This window comes from Hyaena hyaena, unplaced genomic scaffold, assembly GCF_003009895.1.
Source record: "Hyaena hyaena isolate Hyena2069 unplaced genomic scaffold, ASM300989v1 scaffold_227, whole genome shotgun sequence".
In the NCBI taxonomy this organism is placed as follows: domain Eukaryota; kingdom Metazoa; phylum Chordata; class Mammalia; order Carnivora; family Hyaenidae; genus Hyaena; species Hyaena hyaena.
Genome location: NW_024080859.1, coordinates 760808 through 782698, shown reverse-complemented (window position 1 = coordinate 782698; position 21891 = coordinate 760808). Strand labels below are relative to the sequence as shown.

The 21891-nt window shown below is 53.1% G+C and overlaps 1 protein-coding gene across 1 annotated transcript; it reads right to left on the bottom strand.

Annotated features, from left to right (window-relative positions):
• Positions 1-1122: 1122 nt before the first annotated feature.
• Positions 1123-15588, bottom strand: LOC120239162 (plasmalemma vesicle associated protein). The gene is made up of 6 exons (XM_039243284.1): positions 15131-15588; positions 8207-8303; positions 7396-8108; positions 5958-6012; positions 5738-5816; positions 1123-1835 (listed from the first exon to the last, which is right to left on the bottom strand). The coding sequence occupies exons 1-6, from the start codon at positions 15497-15499 to the stop codon at positions 1829-1831; spliced, it is 1320 nt and encodes a 439-aa protein (XP_039099215.1). The 5' UTR covers positions 15500-15588; the 3' UTR covers positions 1123-1828.
• Positions 15589-21891: the final 6303 nt, after the last annotated feature.

Genomic DNA, 21891 nt, shown 5'->3' with positions numbered 1-21891 from the left:
TCGCTTTGTTTCCTGGAGTTTTTATTTCTCAGGGATAAAGTCCCAGGAGCGGGATTGCTGGATCCAAGAGTTTGTGCATCTTTACTGTCATTAAGTATCACCGAATTCATTTCCAGAAGGGCCACAATGAGAGTTGCATTTCTACCAGTCCTCTAGGAAAATGCCCTTTCTCTACATCTTTACCAGCAGTGCGTATTATGGCTTTTTAACTTTTTTTTTTTCCAGTCTCCTGGTAACAATGTAATTTCCCTGTGTTCCTCTAACGTACTGTTCCCTGTTTTCCCCACAGATTTAGTAATCAGGGTGTTGAAGTGCTCCTAAAGTGGACACTGGTGCCCTTTCTGACATCCTCTCACAACAAAACAAAAAACAAAAAATGGCCTGAGACTTACGTGCAACTGTTCCTGGAACCGCTTTGGAGAGGAGGTGTTCCTGCACTTTGGGACAGGCGGTGGTGCCTCAGCGATTGTCAGTACCTGGCGGGGGGGGGGGGTAGGGGGGTGGAATCTTTGCAAATCTTAGGAAGAGGAAAGCTACACATAGGTAATCTGGGTTTTAAGGACCCGCTTTTTAAATATCTGCTATTTTAAAGACACTAAATTGGCAACAATGCTGTCACAGCATGGGCCTCCTTGGCCCTTTCACGAAACCCTTACTGATGATGATTTTTGCCATTTCACCTCACACACAGAGATGCCTCCACCTTGAGGGGATCTGGTGTGCCCCCAGGCTGGCTCTGGTTTGTGGGCTCTTCTGGCCTTGGGCCCGGGGTGGGGTGTGGAAGTGTAGAGGGTTCGAGGGGAGGGGTATCTCCAGCTTTCAGTCTTTTCTCCCTTGTTGCCAGGGGGTAATTTTTCTTTCTTTTTTTTTTTTTAATTTTTAAATGTTTTTATTTTTGAGAGACAGACAGAGTGTGAGCAGTGGAGGGGCAAAGAGAAAGAGACACAGAATCCAAAGGAGGCTCCAGGATCCGAGCTGTCAGCACAGAGCCCAACGCCGGGCTCGAACTCCCAAACTGGGAGATCACAACCTGAGCCAAGTCAGCCGCTCAACCGACTGAGCCACCCAGGTGCCCCAGGGGGTACCTTTTCGAAGCAGAAATCACCACTCTGGAGTCTTTGAAAGGATTCAATAATACTTATTTAGTGCCACTAACATACTTATATGGGCCACAGGGGGGCCGGGTATGGGGGGAGAGGGACTGAGGGACAGCTCTGGGACCACCCGGTGCTGCCTGGGAAGGGAAACGGGACTCTGCAGGGAACGGAGGCTAATGTTGTCCCCTCCCTAGGCCCTGGCACACTGGGGGTGAGGGAGGGTCAGGAGACAGGAAAATTGGAGGGCAGTGCAGTGGGGACACAGGGGCGCGCAGACCGGTGGGACGCTGCACGTGCTAAGACCCGGGTGCATTGCAGGGGTGTGACATTGCGCGAGGGCGGGCCGGAAAGCCCGTGTGTGCTGCCCGCGCTCCATCTGCGTGCGGTGTTCTCACGCTGTCTGGGTGACATCGCCGCCACGGTTCTGTGGGACGTCATTGGCTCGTCTGTGTGTGACGTCACTGCTACATCTGCGTGTGGTGGCCGCGCGGGTCGGTGACGGCCCTGCAGTGTCCACGGGAGAGGGAGGGACTGCGTGGTGCAGGTGTGGGCCGGCGGGGGAGCAGCGGAGGCCGTGGGGGGTGGGGGTGGGGGAGGGCGGGCGAGCGTGGGGTGCAGGCCGAGGGGCACCCACTCTGGTGTGCGTTTGGAGGTCCCTGGCTGCCGGCTGGTGCGGCGTGCGCAGACTGGCCAGTCGGGGCCACGCCTCGGTCCTCAGGGCCTGGGCCTCCTCAGCCACTAAGGAAGGAGATGGTGACACAATAGTCAGACAGACAGAAGGACACAGCTTGTCTGGGGCGCCCCCCCCCCCCAGGCGGGTTCTTGCACCTAAGGACTCTCCAGCTCCTTTTAGGGTTCAGCCTTCCCATCAGACTCCTACTGCTGAAACTGAGAGCACGGGACTGAGATGTGGGCCCCCTTGTTAGACAGATGAAGACACCGGCTTGGAGAGGTCACCTTCTGTGCTCCTGGCTCCTGCCTGACTTTGACCTTTGCTCCCTAAGGCCCTGGGGACCCTCAAAGGCCCTGTCTGCACCCCTCACCCCTCAGACAGGGTCTCAATCTCCCTCCTTTGTCTCCATAGACATGCCCCCAGGCTGGCGATTTACTCATTCTCGGGAAGGTTTTTCCAGTGAGCCGGCCCCCACTCCCACACTCTCCCTGGCTCCCCAGTGCCCGCAAGAAGACAGAGCCAGATCCTTTCTACCTGGCATTCAAGGCTCCACCCACTCCGTCCGCATCAGTCCCCCTCATCAGAAACTTCAAGAGCCGTCACTTCACCCCTCCCCAGCTGCCTTGGCAGCTGCTGTCTGGATGCCCTTCCCCCTCCTTGGCCTCAGTGAGCTTCTCGTGAGGGGTCAGGGGTTAGCTCAGAGGCTGTTTCCTGGTCGGGGACGAGGGGGCCCCAGCCAAGTCCTGCTTCCGCTGGCCCCCTCCCTTCCTTCCCTGGCTCTTCCCTGGGGCCCCAGCAGCCTCACGTTCCTTGGCTGCCTCTGCCCCCACCCCCACCCCCCGCCCGGCTCCCGCTTGACCAGGATTCAGCCCTGACATTTGCTTTTCACCCACTCCTGCCCGCCAGCCTGCAAGGGAGGGTGGGCCCCGGGCATTTTTCAGAGACTGAGGCTCCTGACCGCCCCCCCATCATCGCTTGTCTGGACCAGTGCAGTTGCCTTCGCCCTGGTCCCTGGCTGCCGCCCTTCACCCCTCAACCGTGACCAGGGGGTGCCTGTGAGCACCGGAGTCCTTCTCTGCTCACTGCCGTGCCGAGGCTCCCGAAGTTCTCACTGCAGCCACAGGGCCCTGCCTGGTCCGTGCCCCCGCCCCTCCTCAGCTCCTCCTCACCCCCCAGATGGCTCTGCTCGAGCCTCACCAGGCACAGTCGGTCCTGTCTCAGGGCCTTTGCACAGGCTGTGCCCTCTGCCTGGCTCACCCTTTCAGGGATGCCGGGCTCTCCATGCCTCCTCCCTCACCTCTCCAGTTCTTGGCCCAAAGGTCACCCTCACGCAGGGCAGAGGAGGCTGCCTGGCGTCCTGCGGAAAATTCTTTAATTTTTTTTAAGGTTTGTTTACTTATTTTTTTTTTTTTAATGTTTTATTCACTTCTAGGAGAGACAGAGAGAGAGAGACAGCGTGAGCAGGGGAGGGTCAGAGAGAGAGGGAGTCACAGACTGAAACAGGCTCCAGGCTCCGAGCCGGCAGTCATCACAGAGCCGGCAGTCAGCACAGAGCCCGACGCGGGGCTCGAACCCACGAACCGTGAGATCATGACCCAAGTGAAAGTCGGACGCTTAACCGACTAAGCCACCCAGGCGCCCCAAGGTTTGTTTACTTATTTTGAGAGAGAGCAAGAGAGAGAGAGAGCACGCATAGGGGACGGGCAGAGAGAGAAAGCGAGGGAGAGCATCCCAAGCAGGCTCCGCACTGTCAGCTCAGAGCCTGATGCGGGACTTGAGCCCACGAACCGTGAGATCATGACTTGGGGCCAAAATCAAGAGTCAAATGCTTAACTGACTGAGCCCCCCGGGTGCCCCCTCCTGTGGCAAATTCTAACCTCCTCACACTGCCTCGTCCCTTTTCTGCCTCGCCCATCGCCAAGGGACCCTACGGCAATGGCTCACTCATCAGGTTCACCATCCGTCTCCAGCCCTAGACTGTGAGCCCCACAGGAGGGGGGGCTTCTGTGCCTTGTCCCTCCTGGTGTCCTCGTCACCCAGCAGCTGCTCAAGGCATACGGGTTGAATAAATGAAACAAATCACAGTAGTCATGGCAATGAACGTGAGTGACACGCGCCACGTGCCCGGCTCAGAGCCAGGGCTGGACTCCCATCTTCAGCCTTCCACACGGCAACTTTTGCATTATCCAGCCCCCTGGCCCCTACACCAATATTTACTCACTTGTTTTTACATCAACTCTGTGTGTGTGTGTGTGTGTGTGTGTACATACACTGATACCCAAAGGACACAGTTTCATCAGGTAAAAAGGAAAACTAGTGCCTTAATGATGGGGATGCCTGGGTGGCTCAGTCAGTTAAGGTTAAGCATCTGACTTTGACTCAGGTCATGAACTCACGGTTTGTGGGTTTGAGCCACGCGTCAGGCTCTGTGCTGACAGCTTGGAGCCTGGAGCCTGCTTTGGATTCTATGTCTCCCTTTCTCTCTGCTCCTCCCCAGCTCATGTTCTGTCTATCTTTCTCTCTCTCAAATATAAATAAACATTAGCATTCAGATGGGCCTGGCCTCCCTAGGACTCCCAATCCAGAGCTGATGGCCTCTTTCTCAGGGGAAGGCAAATCAAGGCTGGAGCCCAGAGAACCAAAAGCCCTTCCTGAGACCCGGCAGAAAGAAGCAGGAGGGGCCCCCACTTAAGTACTCATTGTTTTCTCTGCAGGGGAGATGTCTTTTGGGGTAAACAATGTCAAGAGCTTCCCCTTTCTCAGTGGGGACAGGCTTGGGCCTGGGGCCTGGCTCTGGCCCTGACTCACGGACACGTGACCCCGCTGGTCACTTCCCTGGGGCCTCAGTTCCCTCCTCTGAGAAGTGGGGATAATAATAGAACCTCCTTCCTTGCCATGATGGCTTTCGGCCAAGATGGAGAGAGGAAAACTGCTCGGAGCAAGGTCTTCTCTCCAGTTCTTCCGTTCTGTGGGCTGCCTGAGGCTAAGGGATTTCTCCCCGATGGAGCTGCCCAGAGCAAAGGGGCAAGTTCTGCAAGAAGGTGAGCTCCCCATCAGAGGGGGTATGTAAGAAAAGGCATAGTGGACATGGAGCTGGATGCAGAGGAGCCCCGGGATTTGACTACAGACCTGGAAGTCTGTTTGTCCCCAAGGCCTGCATTTAATAGCCTGAGGCTGAAATAGAGCCTGTTGTCAATAGCCTGTTGGCAGATCTACAGGAAGATGGGAAGGCGCAGGGTTGGGGTCAGAGGGAGGATCTGACTTAGACTCCCAGGGGTCCCTCTGAGCCCCGGGTCCTAAACTGGGAACGGCAATGCCAGTCACTGACTCCTTGGTCAGCGATGTGGTCCTGACCGGAAGCATGGTCACCACCTGGGAGCAAGCACAGGATGTTTCTGGGGCGGTGGCCTGAGTCACCTTCCCCATGATGCACAGACTGTGGTCCAGGGGGCGGAGAGGGCCGCACGGGCATCAGGCTCTGACCTGGGAGTGTGCGGGGTGCCCTGACGTGCCCCTGTGGCAAACAGCAGAGAGTTTCCATGCCCTTGATTTCGGAGACCTCCGTTTTTGCCAAGATAGAAAGAGAGGCTCAGAGAGGTGGGGTGAGAGGCTTGGGAACCTTTTCCTGACCTTGCTCTCCCTCCTCCCTTCCTCAGCTTGAGCCTCCCTCCCCACCCTAGTCTGGTCTCTGAGCCTTGACCCTGGCTCTTCAAGATGTCGCCTGGAACACTGTACCTTCTGCCTGCCCCCAAACCAGCTCAGCCCCATCCTCACTGAGGCCTTCCCTTGCCTGCCTGGAGTCCAACAGCCTGGGTTTGTGACCCAGCTCTGCCACTCCCTGGCTGTGTTACCTGGTATACAGAAGGCGCTCAATTAAGGAAGCAGCAAGTGTGAGGACCCCTAGTCCCATTCTCATCCTCCTCTGAAGCCCTGAGACCAAACCATCCCAGTCTGCCCAGTACCTCACCTGGATGGGGCTACAGCCCCTGCAGAAAGCCTCTGGGACTCCAGGATCCTTCTCTTGAATTCCTCTAGGCCAGCTGGATCTGCCACGAGAGGAAGGGGTCAGGTTCAACCAACTGCCCAGACTAAGGATGGGCTGGCAGCCCCGAGAGCAGGGCTGAGATGGGATAAGAAGTGGGAAGGACCACCCCACGCCCTTCCCGGCTCTGCCTTCTGTCACTTACTGATGGGCGGGAGGTTGGAGGCAGGGCCCACAGGTCTCAGTACAGGTATCTGCGTCTGTGGGAAGAAAGACAGAGGAAGTTTGGCAGAAGCCAGGGCCCCTGAACCGGAGTGCCAGGGAGGCTCCTGTCCCTCCATGCCCTTGCACACCTGGAGTTAGGTTCCCTCCAGAGCGGGGAAACAGATGCCAGAGAAGGACACCCACATCTCTGGATGTCCAATCACCTGCACAAACCTGCACTCAAGTGACTGGGAACTCCAGGGACCGGCTTCCCCCAGAAGCCCCCCAGACACCCCTCTGGGGCCTGCCACAGTCACTGTTATTGTCTCAGTGCCAACCCGATCCCAATCTATGACCTCAACTGAGTCCATCCACCCAACCCCCAAGCCAGCCCCCGCTCTCGGCTGAATCCCACCCACTCTGTAAATCAACTGCCACCCTTCCAACAGCCCAGAGCCAATCTCTCCAAACTCGAAATCCAAACCCAGCTCTAAACCCAATCACCTAAGATCCAAGCCCAACATGAAAACAGAACCTTCCTTAGACTCAGACCCTGATCTAAACCCAATCCTAATGACAAACTCAATCCAACCAGACCTTTACATCCAACTCTGACGCCAACCCATCTCTTAGACCCAGTCGCTATGAAAAATCTGCCCTCAATGCCATGGCCCCAACCCAGCCCTGGGCTCTATCATGGCTTCCCAATGCCACACGCACCCCAACTCAACCTTAGACCCCAGCCTCTCCCTGGAACCCCAACCAGCCCCACCAGCCACCTACACTCACCTGAGATTCCATTCCACCTGTGGTGCTTCAACTGAATGCAACCCCAAAGCCACGGACATCTGGTATTCACCCCTCACCCAATGCGAGACCCATTGGCCGCCCCGCATGGGACCCCTGACTTAACTTTTAACCTTTCCCTGCAATGCAAATCCAGCCTGACCCCCATTCTACCAATTCTAAGACTAATGAAGTCTTTGATGGAACCCCAACTTTGACCCAAACCAACTCTGAACACAGCGGTCACTGGAACTCACCTTGACCCAAACACAAGCTCTATCTCCACATCAAGGCTTCGTTCCTCCAGACCTGCCTTAACCTTCAGTCTCTAACTCCCAACCTAACCCTTCGCCCATCCTTCAACTCAGACACCTCCCAACCTTGATGCCAACCCCCCCATGAATCCCCAGTCCTCCCCCTGCACCCAGTTTGAGGCCCCCCAGCCGCCCTAAACTCAACCCCCATCCTGAATCATTTCTCAAGGTCATTCCAAATTCCTAACTCCACCCCAACCCTATGTCACTGAGACTCTCGAGTGAGTCCTAACTAAACCGACCGAGACTAAACCGACGGGGAGGCTCACCTCGAACCCGAGTTCAACATCCCCACCAGCACGGACCTCACCCCGGCACAACCAGGGCCCCCCATCCCACCTTGGCCTTGAGGTAGGTGTCCAAGGCGGGGTTTCTCATGAGCAGCTGCAATCTGAGCTGCTCTGCCTCCCGCTTCTTCTCCTCCAGCTCCTTGGCCAGGCCATCTCGCTCCTTCCGCAGAGCGGTCTTCTCCTCCAGGGCTAGCTGGCTCTGCCGGGTGCAGTCGGCCTGGAGCTTGGCCTCTCGGGCCTGGGCCTCCTTCTCCACCTTCTCCTTGGCCTCCTGAGTGGCCCGCAGCCTCTCCTCGACCGCCAGCTTCTGGCGCTGGATGTCCGCGTTCTCGCGGGCCACGCGCTCGATGCCGGCCCGCAGGCTCCGGGCCAGCTCCTCCACCTTGCTGCTCATGAGGGTGGGCATGTGGTCGCAGATTCTCCGGACGGAGGCCAGCTCTGAGCCGAGGGGAAGGTACACGTTGTAGCCCAAGGTGTCCAGGGTGCGCGGGATAATGGAGTCTTTCCAGAGGCTCCGCAGCTCCATCTCGAACTTGTCCTTGTCCAGCGGGAGGCAGAGGCTCTGCACCTTCTGCACGCGCTCCTCGGCCAGCTGGCACTCCTGCTGCTGCTGCTCCCGGGCCTTGCCGCACTGGGCCAGCTGCCCCTCCACCACCCGCCTGCTCAGCACCAGCCCCTCCTTGTCCTTGGCGCACACCTCCTTCTCCTTCGCCAGCTCCATCTCCAGCGTCTTGGCCTTCTGGTTCAGCATTTGGATCAAGGCTACAGGTTGGGGGGGGGGGGGAGGCTCGTTAACTCGGGAAGGGGGAGGGGGAGGGGTTCTGGCGCCCTGGCTCCTCCCCCGCCCAGACCACACTCACCATCACAGCTCTTGTTGGTCTCTTTCAGTTGCTCTTGACACTGGCTCTCACTCACGATGATGGACGCCATGTACCGCTCGTTGTTCATGTGGGTCACCTGAGCAGACGGGACACGGGGCAGAGCTCACAGTCCAGCCCCTGCGGGTCCCCTTGTTCCTGAGGTGCACAGAGCCTCTGCGCCGGGGGCCCCAGATCCCGCACCGAGTGGCCCCAGGTCACAAGGTCCTTTATAGAGGATGCTGGTCAGATCTTTATTATTTTTTAAATTTATTTTACAGAGAGAGAGAGAGTGAGAGAGCGAGCGAGCACTAATGGGGGAGGGGCAGAGAGAGAGGGAGACACAGAATCCGAAGAAGCTTCAGGCTCCAAGCTGTCAGCACAGAGCCCGATGCGGGGATTGAACCTATGGACTGTGAGATCATGACCTGAGCCGAAGTCGGATGCTCAACCAAATGAGCCACCCAGGTGCCCCGGGTCAGATCTTTAAAAGTTGTTAAGGGAGGTCCTGAGGGGTTCAGTCAGTTGAGTGTCTGACTCGGTTTTGGCTCAGGTCCTGATCGTGTGGTTCATTCATGAGTTGGAGCCTCGTGTGGAGCTCCAGGCTGACAGTGCAGGATTTTCACTCTGCCCCTCCCCCTGCTCCTGTTCTTTCTCTCTCTTCTCTCTCTCAAAATTAAAAAAGAAAAAAGTTGTTTATACTGTTTGGCAATAAAAAGGAATGAAGCACTCATACCTGCTACAATTGAATGAACCTTGAAAACATTAGTTCACATTTATGGCCAACTAGTTATTTTTTGTTTTTTAATATTTTATTTTATTCTATTGAGGGAGAGAGGGTGCAAGTGAGGGAGGGGGAGAGAGAGAGAGAATCCCATGAGAGCAGAGAGAGAGAAGGAGAGAGAAAGGGAGACAGAAAGTGGGGGGAGGGTGGAGAGAGAGAGAGAAGCAGGGCTCACCCAAAGCAGGGCTCGAACTCATGAACCATGAGATCATGACCCAAGCTGAGTCAGATGCTTAAACCGACCGAGCCATCCATGCGCCCCGCCAACTAATTTTTTATTTTTTTTAATTTTCATTATTTTTTTTTTAAATATTTTTATTTATTTCTAGGAGAGAGAGACAGAGACAGCGTGAGCAGGAGAGGGTCAGAGAGAGAGGGAGATACAGACTCCGAAATAGGCTCCAGGCTCTGAGCTGGCAGTCAGCACAGAGCCCGACGCGGGGCTCGAACCCACGAACTGCGAGATCATGACCTAGGCGAAAGGCGGACGCCTAACCGACTAAGCCACCCAGGCGCCCCACCAACTAATTTTTTAAATATATTTATTTATTTATTTATTTTTGAGAGAAAGCATGAGCGGGGGAGGGGGGAGGGAGAGAGAGACAGAGGATCTGAAGTGGGCTCTGCGTTGACAGTGGAGAGCCCGATGTGGGGCTCAGCCTCCCAAACTGAGAGATCATGACCTGAGCTGAAGTCCAACACTTAACCAGCTAAGCCACCCAAGTGCCCCATGGCCAACTAATTTTTGGCAAGGCTGCTGTTATGAACTGGACTCTGGCCTTCTCTTTCATATGTTGAAATCCTAACCCGCATGACCTCAGAATGTGACTGTCTTTGGAGACAGGGTCTTGAGGTTAATATGGTGTTAACTTGATGTTAATGACCTCAGGTCATTAAGCTGGGCCCTAATCCAATGTGACTAATGTCCTTATAAGAGAAAATTTGGACACCCAGAAATGCAAACAGGGAAGATGACATGAAGACACAGTGAGAAGGTGGCCAGCTATCTACAAGGCCTGGGACAGATCTTCCCTCCTAACCCTCGGAAAGAACTCACATCTTGACCTTGTGTGCATGCAAAAATAGATTTCTAGTGTTTAAGCCACCTGATGTGTGGTACTTTGCTAATAAGGTGACCCTAGAAAACTGATATGGGCCACCTGGGTGGCTCAGCCACTTAAGTGTCTGACACTTCGTTTCAGCTCAGGTCGTGATCTCACTGTTGGTGGGTTCATGCTCCACCTAGGTGTCTGCATTGACAGTGTGGAGCCTGCTTGGGGTTCTCTCTCCCTTCCTCTCTCTCTTCCCTCCCTCACTTGCTTTCTCTCTCTTTCTCTCTCAGAATAAATAAACAAACTTTAAAAATAATAGAAAAAATAAAAAAAAAAGAAAATTAATATAGGTGCCAAAATCATTCATGGGGGAAAGTCTTTTCAACAAATAGAGTTGATGCAGCTGCTTCTCCACTGGTTAAGGAATGAACTTGGATCCCTACCTCACACCATATACAAAAATTAACTCAAAATGGCTCAACGACCCAAACATAAGACCTAAAACTATAAAAGTCTTTAGAAGAAAACGTAAGTGTTAACTGCATGACCTTGGATTTGGCAATGGTTTCTTAGGTGTGACACCAAAAGCACCACCACCACCACCAACAAAACAGGTAAACAGAACTTCATCAAAATTAAAAACTTTTGTGCTTCAAAGGATTCCATCAAGAAAAGGTAAAGACTGTCAAATCACTATATTATATACTTGAGACTGATATAACACTGCATGTCAATTATACTCCCAGTTAAAAAAGATAGAGAAAGGGAAAAGACGACCCGTAGATGCGAGAAAATATTTGCACAGCATGTATCTGGTGATGGTAGTAGGTACCCAGAATGTATAAAAGTAAACTCTTTTTAAAAAAAAAATTTTTAGGGGCGCCTGGGTGGCTTAGTCGGTTAAGCGTCCGACTTTTGCTTAGGTCATGATCTCGCGGTTCGTGGGTTCGAGCCCCGCGTCGGGCTCTGTGCTGACTGCCAGCTCAGAGCCTGGAGCCTGTTTCAGAGTCTGTGACTCCCTCTCTCTCTGACCCTCCCCTGCTCACGCTGTCTCTCTCTCTCTCTCTCCTAGAAATAAATAAAACATTTAAAGAAATAAATAAAATTTTTAAAAATTTAATTTTATTTATTTCTGAGACAGAGCCACCCAGGTGCCCCAATGGTGTCCTTATTCATATACCATGGTCACCTGTAGGAGGAAGGGCCTTCAGACGCTTAAGATATCCCCGTCCTCTGTCTGTATTTTCAAATCCTTCACGCGCTCTGCCCGCAAAGCACAATATCACACGCAACGGCACACCTGTCCACCCCCTGCACCCCCTTCCTTCTCCCCAGAGGGAACTGCTGCCCCCATCTTTAGCTTTATCATTAATTTGCTTTTCAAAAATATTTTCACAATAGGGGTGCCTGGGTGGTTCAGTGTGGGTTTGGTGTCTAACTCTTGATCTCAGCTCAGGACTTTTAAAAAAAAATTATTATTTAAAAAATTTTTAGGGGCGCCTGGGTGGCTCAGTCGGTTGAGTGCCCGACTCTGGCTCGGGCCATGATCTCACAGTTTGTGGGTTTGAGCCCCACGTCGGGCTCTGTGCTGACAGCTAGCTCAGAGCCTGGAGCCTGTTTTCGGTTCTGTGTCTCCCTCTCTCTCTGACCCTCCCCTGCTCACGCTGTCTCTCTCTCTCTCTCCCTCCTAGAAATAAATTAAAAAAAAAAAAAGATAACTGAATCGAAAAATGGACAAAGCATCTGAAAATTTCTCCAAAGAAGGTACACTCGTGGTCAACAGGCACATAAAAAAATATTCACCATTATTACTCAACAGGGAAACGCAAATGAAAACCACCATGAGATGCCACCTTACACCCATTAGGATGGTTATAAATGAAACGGAAAACAAGAATGAGCAGTAACGCGCATTGGTGAGGGTGTGGAGAAAGGAGAATCCCCAGACGGTACTGGTTGGAATGTAAAACTGGGGCAGTGGCTTTGGAAAACAGGCCAGCAGTTCCTCAGAATGTGAAACATGGAATTACCACGTGACCCAGCAATTTCACTCTTCCGTGTAGACCTGTGATAAACTGATACGCATCCACACAAAAGCTTCTACACCCATGTTCACAGCAGCACTAATCACAATCACTCAAAGGCAGAAACGACCCAAGTGTCTGTCAGCAGGGGAATGAACGAAATGTGGTCCATCCACAGAACAGAATATTTCTCAGCCATCAAAAGGAATGGGGCACTGATTCATGCTTGGGTGAACCTCAAAACATCGTGCCGAATGTTAGAAGCCAGACACAAAAGGCCACATGTTGTCTGATCCTATTTATACAAAATGTCCAGAACAGGCAAATTCATAGAGACAGGAAACAGATTAGTGGTTGGCAGGGGCTGGATGGAGGCGGGGGGGGGGGTGGTATCTTTTTGGGGTGATGAAAATATTCTAAAATCAACTGTCATGATTGGCACAGCTCTGTGAAGGTACTAGAAATTATTGAAATGTACACTTAAAAGAATGTTTTTAATGTTTATTTACTTTTGAGAGAGAGAAAGAGACAGAGGGAGAACGGGGGAGGGGCCGAGAGAGAGGGAGACACAGACTCCGTCCGAAGCAGGCTCCAGGCTCTGAGCTGTTAGCACAGAGCCCGACGCAGGGCTTGAACTCGTGAACCCTGAGATCATGACCTGAGCTGAAGTCGGGCGCTTAACCGAATGAGCCACCCAGGTGCCCCAGAATGGTACTCTTTTAATGGGTGAGTTGTAGAGCATACGGATCATATATCAGTAAAGCTGTTTTTAAAGGAGGTTTTTACATGTAACAAGGTGTGCTTTCCAAACTTAGGAACAGAATCCTCTGCAGAAATATAACAGGTAAACGTATAAAGAATGCAGGAAGTTTTGTTTTCTGCCACCTCTTGTCCTGTCCTTTTGGAAGCTGACCCTATGCTAATGGGGTTCAGGGGGATGGGTGGATGATGGATTTCTGTTTCCAGAAATCTTAGCCACAGAAAGAGAAAGATCTGCAGGTTTCAGCAAAATGAGTTGGATTCAAACATGAAATGAGAAAGAGGTTTTTCTCTAGTTGGAGGAAGTGATAAAAGGGGACCCCAGGGTGCTGCATCTGGACCCCATGTGCCAGGCGAGGGTCCCATTGCCTTGACATGGAACAGGATGGAACAGACCCTAAAAATATCACAAAGTTAGGGGTGCCTGAGTGGCTCAGTTGGTTTAGCCTCCACTCTTGATTTCTACAGATCTTCTTCTTCTGCGGCTAACATTTCTGAAGACAGAAGTCACTGAGCTTCCAGAATGATTTCTCCCTTGCCCTCGGTCCCCCTTAGCATAGGGCCAGCCCCCAAAGGAATGAGGACAAGGAGTGGCAGAGAGCTCAGGCTGTGATCTCACGGCCGTGGGATCGAGCCCTATGTCGGGCTCCATGCTGAGCACGGGACCCGCTTAAGATTCTCTCTCTCCCCGTCTCATGCTCTTTCTCTCTGAAATAAAATAAAATAAAATACAAATAATAAGTAAATAAATAAACAAATAAGTAAGAAGCAGGGGAGACGAACATATTTTTAAAAAATATATCACTGAGTTAAATTCTCTTTTCCAGGATCTCAGCACCGGAAATGCAGTTCCTCTAGCAGAGAATTTAAGAAAAATCCTGTTTCTCAGCACGGCCAGGATCAGGAAAGACCAAGATTCACCCAGTACCATCAGACACCTGGGGCTGCCATGGAGAGGGGGAGTGGGGGCAGAGGATACTCCCCAGCCTCAGGGCGCCCCTCCAGGGACTAGGGAAACCCCAGGATCCTTGGAGAAAACCCTGAACTCTTTCATCCCGCAGCCATTTATCAACACAAAGGAGATTAAAAAAAAAAAAAAAAAAGCTGTGTTTTTCAAATTTTTAGCTGTCAAGATCCAGATTCTTAGGCTTCTAATACTCTATGATGGGGGAGTTTGGGACCCCGGGGTGCGTGTGAGTGTCTAAAACCTTATGATCCTGGAATTGCCAACAGCTTCCAGACCCGATGGTTGTGCGCGTCCTGGAGGATGCGAATGGGCCAATTCCCCGGGGGACTGAGAAGTCTGAGGGGGGCCGCCCAGGCCTGGGGGACTGGTTCGAGGGGATACGCAGCCCTGCCACATTCGGGGGGGTCTGAGGGAGGACTCACTGCATCCTGGGGACCTCGGGGAGACCCAGCTTGCCAAGGGACCTGAGACAGGGAGACAGACCTTTTCTGGGCAGGTCTGAGGGGGGCCGAGCACATCTTGCCTGTCCCGTAGGGAGGGCTGGGGGGGTCTGAGGCTCCAGCAGAGGCCCTTCCTTCCACAGCCCCCACAGCCCCCACCCCAGCCAGCCTGTGGGAGAAACTGAGGCTGTCCCCATCCAGACTTCCCTCCCCCTGCTCTGCCATCTCTCACCCCACATTCTGCTGAGGTCTGAGGAATGAGGTCCCAGCCACATGGCCTCCCCAGAGGAAGCGATGTGTGACAATTGGAGAGATTGTCAAGCAAATGTGACCTGAGCTGGGGGTGCGAGTAGGTGGCGGTCTCCGCTGGACCCCCACATGTGCCCCGGGGGGACATTTCCCTGGGGCTCCCTGTTTCTACCCCCTTGGAGAAAGCTGGCTTTCCTCTCTCTGGCTTCCATTTCCCCATCCACAGTGGGTCTGGAGCCCCTTACCTCCAGCGATATAGCAATGAGATATTTCTAGAGCGGATAGCCAGCATAAGGCAAATAAGAGCTGCTCATACTTCTTAGTAGGAACCAAATGCTCTGAGTGTTTATTTAACTAGTTCTTATTCATAGCTGGTGTGTGCTGGAACATTCTGAGCACTTCACGCCCACGAAGTCATGGGCCCAGGGCTGCTGCCAATTCATTCAGGGTGCCCGGTGAAACTTAAACTCCAAAGAGATAATGAGGACATTGCTTTTAGTATATGTATATCCCAGGGCTTGCGTGGGATATACTCGTACTAACACGTCCACATGGGCTCCTCACATGAACTACTGAGTCTGTGACCATCTCCGGCTCATGGGGGAGGGGGCCAAGGCTCAGATGAGTGGATGTGAACTTCCCAGGGCCTTACCCGGTCAGCCTGGCACTGGCGGAAGCTGGCGTTGATGCGGTCCAGTTCCCGGCGGACATTCAGCATCGACTGCGTGATGGAGTCCTTGTGGCGCGTGGTGAGGTTGAGCTCCTTGGACAGGTTGGCCTCGGAGGCCGTGAGCCTTATGACCTGGCTGTACAGGCCCTCGGCCCGGCGCTCGGTGGCCTGGAGGTTGGATTCTGTGCTCACGTGCACGTTGCCGTAGATCATGAAGAGGACGAGGCCCAGGATGATGAGGAACTGGATGAGCGAGACAAAGAGGAAAAAGTAGCGCAGGTAGTACCAGCAGCCCCTCGGGCTGCCCCCTGCCTGGGCATAGGCGCCTCCGTGCTCCATCGCCAGCCCCATCTCGGCCGGGCCTGCTGCCGGGTGCACAGGCGTCGCTCGGCTGGCCGGCTTGCTCTGGGTGGCGGCCGCTGCCCCTTCTGCACCCTGCCACCGAGGAGGGGGGAGTGTTTATATTACTCCTCTTAATGCTTCCTCTGCCTGGCTCCTTCCTGGCCAGGAGGAAGTGGGGGCGGTGGGTTATCACAACACTCCCACCCTGGCTGTGAAGGGAGGGGCCGGGGCACTGCCGGACTTCTGACACTCGCAGGGGGGCGGGGCAGCACCAGCCGGGTGCCGGGGCTTCCTCGGCCTCTCCAAGCCTCAGTTTCTCCACCTGGCCCTTGCTCCGTGCCAAGCACCATTGTCGGCACTAGCCACCTATTGGCTCACGTCCTGGCCCCTGTGGTGCGGAGGAGGAAACTGAGGCACGGAGAGGTGAAGGGACAGTTTCCGGTCTCAGGCTGTTCGTTCACAGAGTCGGACTTACCCCCCGCCCCCCCCCCCCCCCCCCCCCCCCCCCCCCCCCCCCCGCCACGGGCTGGCTGCAGATGTGTGTCCACATTGGGAGCTAAATCGGATGGAGTGCTTGGCCGGGAGCCAGGCCTACAGTAGGTACTTATATCAGGGCTTCACGAAGGTTGGGGGGAGCGGGCTGGCTGATCCGTGGATGGCAATAGCCCAGGCTCCCTAAGCTGTCAGCCAGCCTGATGCCCCAGCTCACAGAAGTGCTTCCTAAGTGCTCAGGGAGCAGCCGCCTAAGTGGGAGTGAACTTGGACCTGAGAGAGCAGGCTGGGCCCAAGCGAGCTGAGTGAGGGGCTTCTCCTGCCTCTTCTCAGTTTCCGCCTCTGTGAGATGGGTATGCGTGCTGTCCCTGTCACAGGGCCACAAAGAGTAAGAAACGGTTTGCCATTGTACTGTCATTTCCTGCTGGGAGCATTCATTACTTCGGGGCTCTGTGAGTCAGTGACAGATAGGTGGGAGATGAACTTCACCGTGGGTCATCTCCAGGTGGGCATGAAGGGAATTTGGGGACCAAGGAGCAAAGCGTTCTGGGTGTGTCCTCCTGTCCATCCTCCCCCGGAACCAGGGGCTCCTGGAAAACTCTCCAAGCTGGATGTGTCAGCCACAGGCTTGGCCATAAGGGACCCAGAGTATTAGGGAGACAGTTTTTGGGACACAGCCCCTGGTCCCATGGGGTCAAGGCTGGTAGGAGGGAGGGCTGGGGGGGGAAGGGGGTAAAAGGTGGAAAGAAGGCTGGGCAGCAACATAATCACTGTCACTGCCTGTGGGGGGGTACAGCGGGGTGAAGGCTGCGGCATGGGGACCCATCCCCCCATCAGGCAGGGTAATGGAGTCGGGGGTAGGTGACAGCGGGGAGGGGGTCCTCCAGGGTGGTGTTCATCGCAGAGGCAGGAGTTGGATTGGGACGCAGGAAGTTCCCAGGGGTAGGCAGGAAACCCCTGTCTGACCTTTGGCCTTTGCAGCTACCCAGTGATTCCTGATTCCGGACCCTTCCCAGAGGCTAGTGGGGGAGGGGGGAGGGGAGGGGGAGAGGAGGGGGAGGGGAGTGTTGGGGGGCTGCAGGTGGTGCCCAACCAGCTATTTCTGTAGGTTGGCCAGGCCCACCCAGCGTCCCCCGGAGCCTGGGTGGAAGAGGACATCTTCCATCTTTGTTAACGGGGCAGTGAAGGCAGAGTGAATTACATGGCTTCCATCTAGGGCCTGAAGGGCCTAAGTAAAGCCATTTTGAGATTAAGGCCTCCATTAAGAGCAACCTCGGGCTGCACATAGACCCAGTTCCAGAAAAAACTTTCGCTGAAGCCACCCACGGACCACCCTCAGGTCAGCCAATCAAAAGAAGCTAAGAAAGATAGGAGTAACATTCCTGTGGTCTGAGTCAGGGTCTGGGGACTATAGATAACTACTCTGTACAAACTAGACAAGCGCCCACCGCCTAGCTTGCCTGAACCCCATGTGGGCCCTTTAAAGTCACCTCATAATTGGTAATTTTCAAAGGATTCTTCAAAGGTCATGATTGGGTCCTGCCAAAAGTAACGAACACCTCACAGATACTGAATGGTCAAAACTTGTCATGGGTGCTGTACAATTATGATTGGTATTTATGTGATGATGCAATGCATACAACGTGTGCACTGTAACACCCCCGTCCCTTACCCCATAAAAACCCTGCTTGCTGTTGTTCGGGGTTTCACTCTGCTGCCGCTACGCCAGTTGACAGGTGAGCCCCTGCTCGAGCTTGTAATAAAGACCCTTCTGTACTTGCATCGGTGTCAGCTCCTTGGAGGTCTCTGGGGACTCTCGATTCAGGCATAACAGGCTCTGGAGTTCAGCTCTGGCTGTGTCACCTACCACCGCACGACCTCAGACAAGTGACTTTCCTTCCTGAAGCCTCAGTTTCCTCTTGTCTAAAGTGGAGGCAACATAGCCAGTTGTGGAAACACTCGTCACAGTGCCTGGCACACATTCAACCTGGCCGCACCCTTTTTTTAAGGCAAGAGAGGCTAGATCTGGTGTCCCCTCTGAGGCCAGGCTGAGAAACTGGTATGCCTCCAAGTCCTGGTGCTCGGAGCCTGTGAGAGCACTGAGAGGGGGAAGGGCAGGACAGGGGTATGGCCCCGGGAACATGGGTCCAGTGATGTTCAGACGTGGGGGCGGTGCCGGCGCCAACATTAGTAGGTGTGACAGTCTTGTGTGCACTTGAGGTCCTGGTTATTCTTCATGACTATTGAGCATGACGTCAGTTGTCAAGGAAAAAGAATGCAAACCATAAATTCCCAGAATATTAAAAAGCCACCCTAGAGGGGCGCCTGGGTGGCTCAGTTGGTTAAGCGTCCGACTCTTGATTTCGGCTCAGGTCAGGATCTCACGGTTTGTGAGTTCGAGGCCTGAATCGGGCTCTGTGCTGACAATGAGGAGCCTGCTTGGGATTCTCTGTCTCCCTCTGTGTCTGCCCCTCCCTGCCTCTCTCTCCCCAAAATAAATAAACATTAAAAAAAAATTTTAAGAAAAAGCCACTGTAGACCCAATAGCACAATTTTGAGTAATTGTCACAGTGTAAGAAACAAAGTTTTATTTTTACTTTATTTTTTAATGCTTTATTTATTTATTTTCAGAGAGAGAGAGAGAGAGAGCAGAGGAGGGGCAAAGAGAGAATCCCAAGCAGGCTCCGTTAGCAGAGTCCGATGAGGGGCTCGATCTCACGAACTGTGACATCGTGGCCTGGGCCGAAATCTAGAGTCAGATGCTTAACCAAATGAGCCACCCAGGTGCCCCAGAAAGAGTTTTAAATGCCTATTTATTTTGAGAGAGAAGGAGAGCGGGAGCAGGGGTGCAGGAAAGAGACAGGGAGAGAGAGAACCCCAAGAGTGTTGGACGTGGGGCTTGATCTCATGAGCCGTGAGATGAATAACCTGAGCCAAAATTGAGAGCTGGCCACTCAACCAACTGAGCCACCCAGGTCCCCTGACCTGGAACAGAGTTTTAAATATACATACTAATGTCATTTGTATCAAGCTCAAACATAACACTCCCCTTTCTTTTTGGTAATTTGATCTCACATCTTTGATTTGCAATGTTTCTTTTTCAAATAATTTATTTTATTACCTAGATTTTTTTTTTAATGGAAAAAGTACAGATGAAACTTCCTCTTTTTGCTCAACATTATGTCTTCAAGGTTAGTTGATTCCTTTTGCCCGATGCTGAGGTTTTCACCACATACGTTACCGTAGTAACTATCAATGGGCATTTAGACTCTTTCTAAATGTTTTGCTTCAGTGCACAAAATAAGATTTGATATTAGATTCACAAATGAAACTGCCAGGACCCAAAACAGTCCCATCTTCTGTTTTGACAGCTTGTCACCAGTTTGTCCTCCAGAGGTGGTTTCCATCGACATGCCTGCCAGCAGTGTCTAAAAATCTCTAAAACCAGACTTTCTGAACACAATTCGCGTGTGTCCCTGGCCAGAAAAGCCCAGAGGGAGGAAGCGAGTGACGAGTCCTTGGATTCACATGAGGTCAAATGCATTGGTCCTGATGTGAGCGCTCGGGTTTTTTCCTGAAAACAATTTGTCATGTTCACAGGAAATGTTGCGTGAACCCTTGTGAATTCCCTTGGCGGGGGGGGGGGGGGGGGGGGGGGGGGGGTCATCACGAAATCAGGTTTTGATTTTAAACGTTGTTGTTGTTGTTTTTGTTGTTGGCTAAGTTAAGAACAATCCATTTGGTTTTATTTGTGGGCTTGGGCAGAGGAGGGATAAGTGTCATGAGTCAGTCACTACCTGAAACTGACCCTGAAATTCTCAAGGAGACCCAAGATTTTTAAAAAACTCTCACAGAATTTCAGGAAGGTCCTTGAGAAAGTAGTATTTCTAGTGAAGAAAAATTTCAGTGAAATCCAAAAAACCTCCACGTTTATATCCGTGTGTTTGGTTAAATTCAGATGAAATTAAGTTTTGCGCTTTTGGAGGTGACACAGGGAGAGACCGTCCTCTCTGGGCCTCCCTGTTACCGGCTGATGAAACGCACCCCACTTTTTTACTTGGGACTGGGGAGGGGGTGGCCGGGTCAGGCTGCTGCTGTCTCAGCTGCTCTCCTGCAGTCACCAAGGCTTCCCATTTCTGTCCCCTCCTACTGTCACCGCAGCCACGGGAGGGGGGCTCTGGGGATGGGAAGCCAGGGCAGGGACCTAGGAGCAGGTGCTGGTGATAGGGGCAGGGACAGATGAAGAGAGAGAGAGACTCGGGGCGCCTGGGTGGCTCAGTTGGTTAAGTGTCTGACTTCAGCTCAGGTCATGATCTCGAGATTTGTGAGCTGGAAGCGGTGTGTCGGGCTGGTTGCTGTCAGCGCAGAGCCCGCTTTGGAGCCTCTGTCCCCGCCCCCTCCCCCCCCACCCCGCCCCCTGCCCCTCTCCACTCTCTCTCTCCATCTCTCAAAATATTTAAAAGAGAGAGAGACTCAGAGACAGAGGTAGAGAGACTTTGAGGGATAATTAGAGAGTAGGAGGCAGAACAGGCAAGTGCAGGTCAAAGACTGGCCCTGTGAGGTGGCAACAGATGGGGGTCCAGGAGATGGGTTCCACCAAGGAGCGCGATTTACTTCCCTGGGGAGCTGAAGTGATCCTCAGTGCAAAGGGAGGGGGGTGGCTCTGGGCTTGTTCTCTCCAGGTCGCCTTCAATCCTCACTCAATCCCTGGGGGTTCAAAGCCCTCACTCAGTCTGTGTTCTCTCTTCCCAATACTTTCTGACACTAGATCTAACTGCCATTTCTGCTCACACACCTGCCTTGGCTCCCTAGTTCCCTCCCTCCCCGACACTGATTTTCAGGGGTCCGGTGGTATGGCCAAGATGAAGCCCACAGAGTAAGGTGACAATAGTGAGAATGTTTTATGTCCCATTTACATCCCTGAGCCCAGCCCTTTTACCCTTGGATCCCACAGCTGCACAGTGAAGGGGTCTTAAGTCAGACAAAGCAAGGTCAGTCTCCTGGTCCTCCGCTCTGCCAGACTCCAGAAGAAGCCACTTCCTGCTCACTTGTGGATTGACGCCAGAGTTGGGGGTGGGGTAGCTTTCAGAACCAGCCTTCCCCTCTCAAGCTGTGAGCCCTTAGCGGGCAGCAACCGGCTGTGCAAGTTGGGGCGACCCCTGGTGGCTGTCAGCAGAACTAAGAGATTAGACCTTCTCCCGCCCCTCAGCTGCTCTTCCTCCTTGGGAGTGGGCCCTCTAATTCCCCCTCCGCGTGGGCCCCTCCCGGGTAAAGGCTCAGGTCCAGTACCTCCGACCCCCAGGGTGGTGGTGGGGGGTGGTAATTAGCAGGACTGGATGGTGGGGGCTAAGAGTTCCAAGGGCTTCCATCCCCCCCAAATACCAGCCTCTTTGGAATTTTTAAAAACAAATTTTAATTATTTTAAATGTAATACAGGTGCATGGTTTTAAAAATGCAAACTTTACAAAAACGTATACAGAGAAACAGGAGACTGATTCCCCCCCTCCCACCCCACCCCCCGCCCCGCCCGCTCTCAGTCCCCATAGTTCCTGCCCCGGAGGCCAAGGCTGTGACCAGTGTTTCCTTTAGAGTTATTTGGGTAAAATTCTCTTCATCCCTGCATTTTAAAAAATGCACGCCAATTATCACTCTCCTGCTTTTTATATTAATGTATCTCAGAGGAGACTTCCTTTGTCACCTTTAACAGTCATATAATGTCCCACTGTGTGGATGCATGGACACTCATTCATAACAGCCACTGGCTGGAAGACATTGAGGTTGTTTCCAATGTTTTGTAATTACCAAGAATGTGATAATAAATGTCCTTGTTCCCTCCCCTCCCCCTACCCCCCGCCTTAGCCTCTTTTTTTTTATTTTTCTTAGCCTCTTTTTAAAAAGTAAACTTTTAA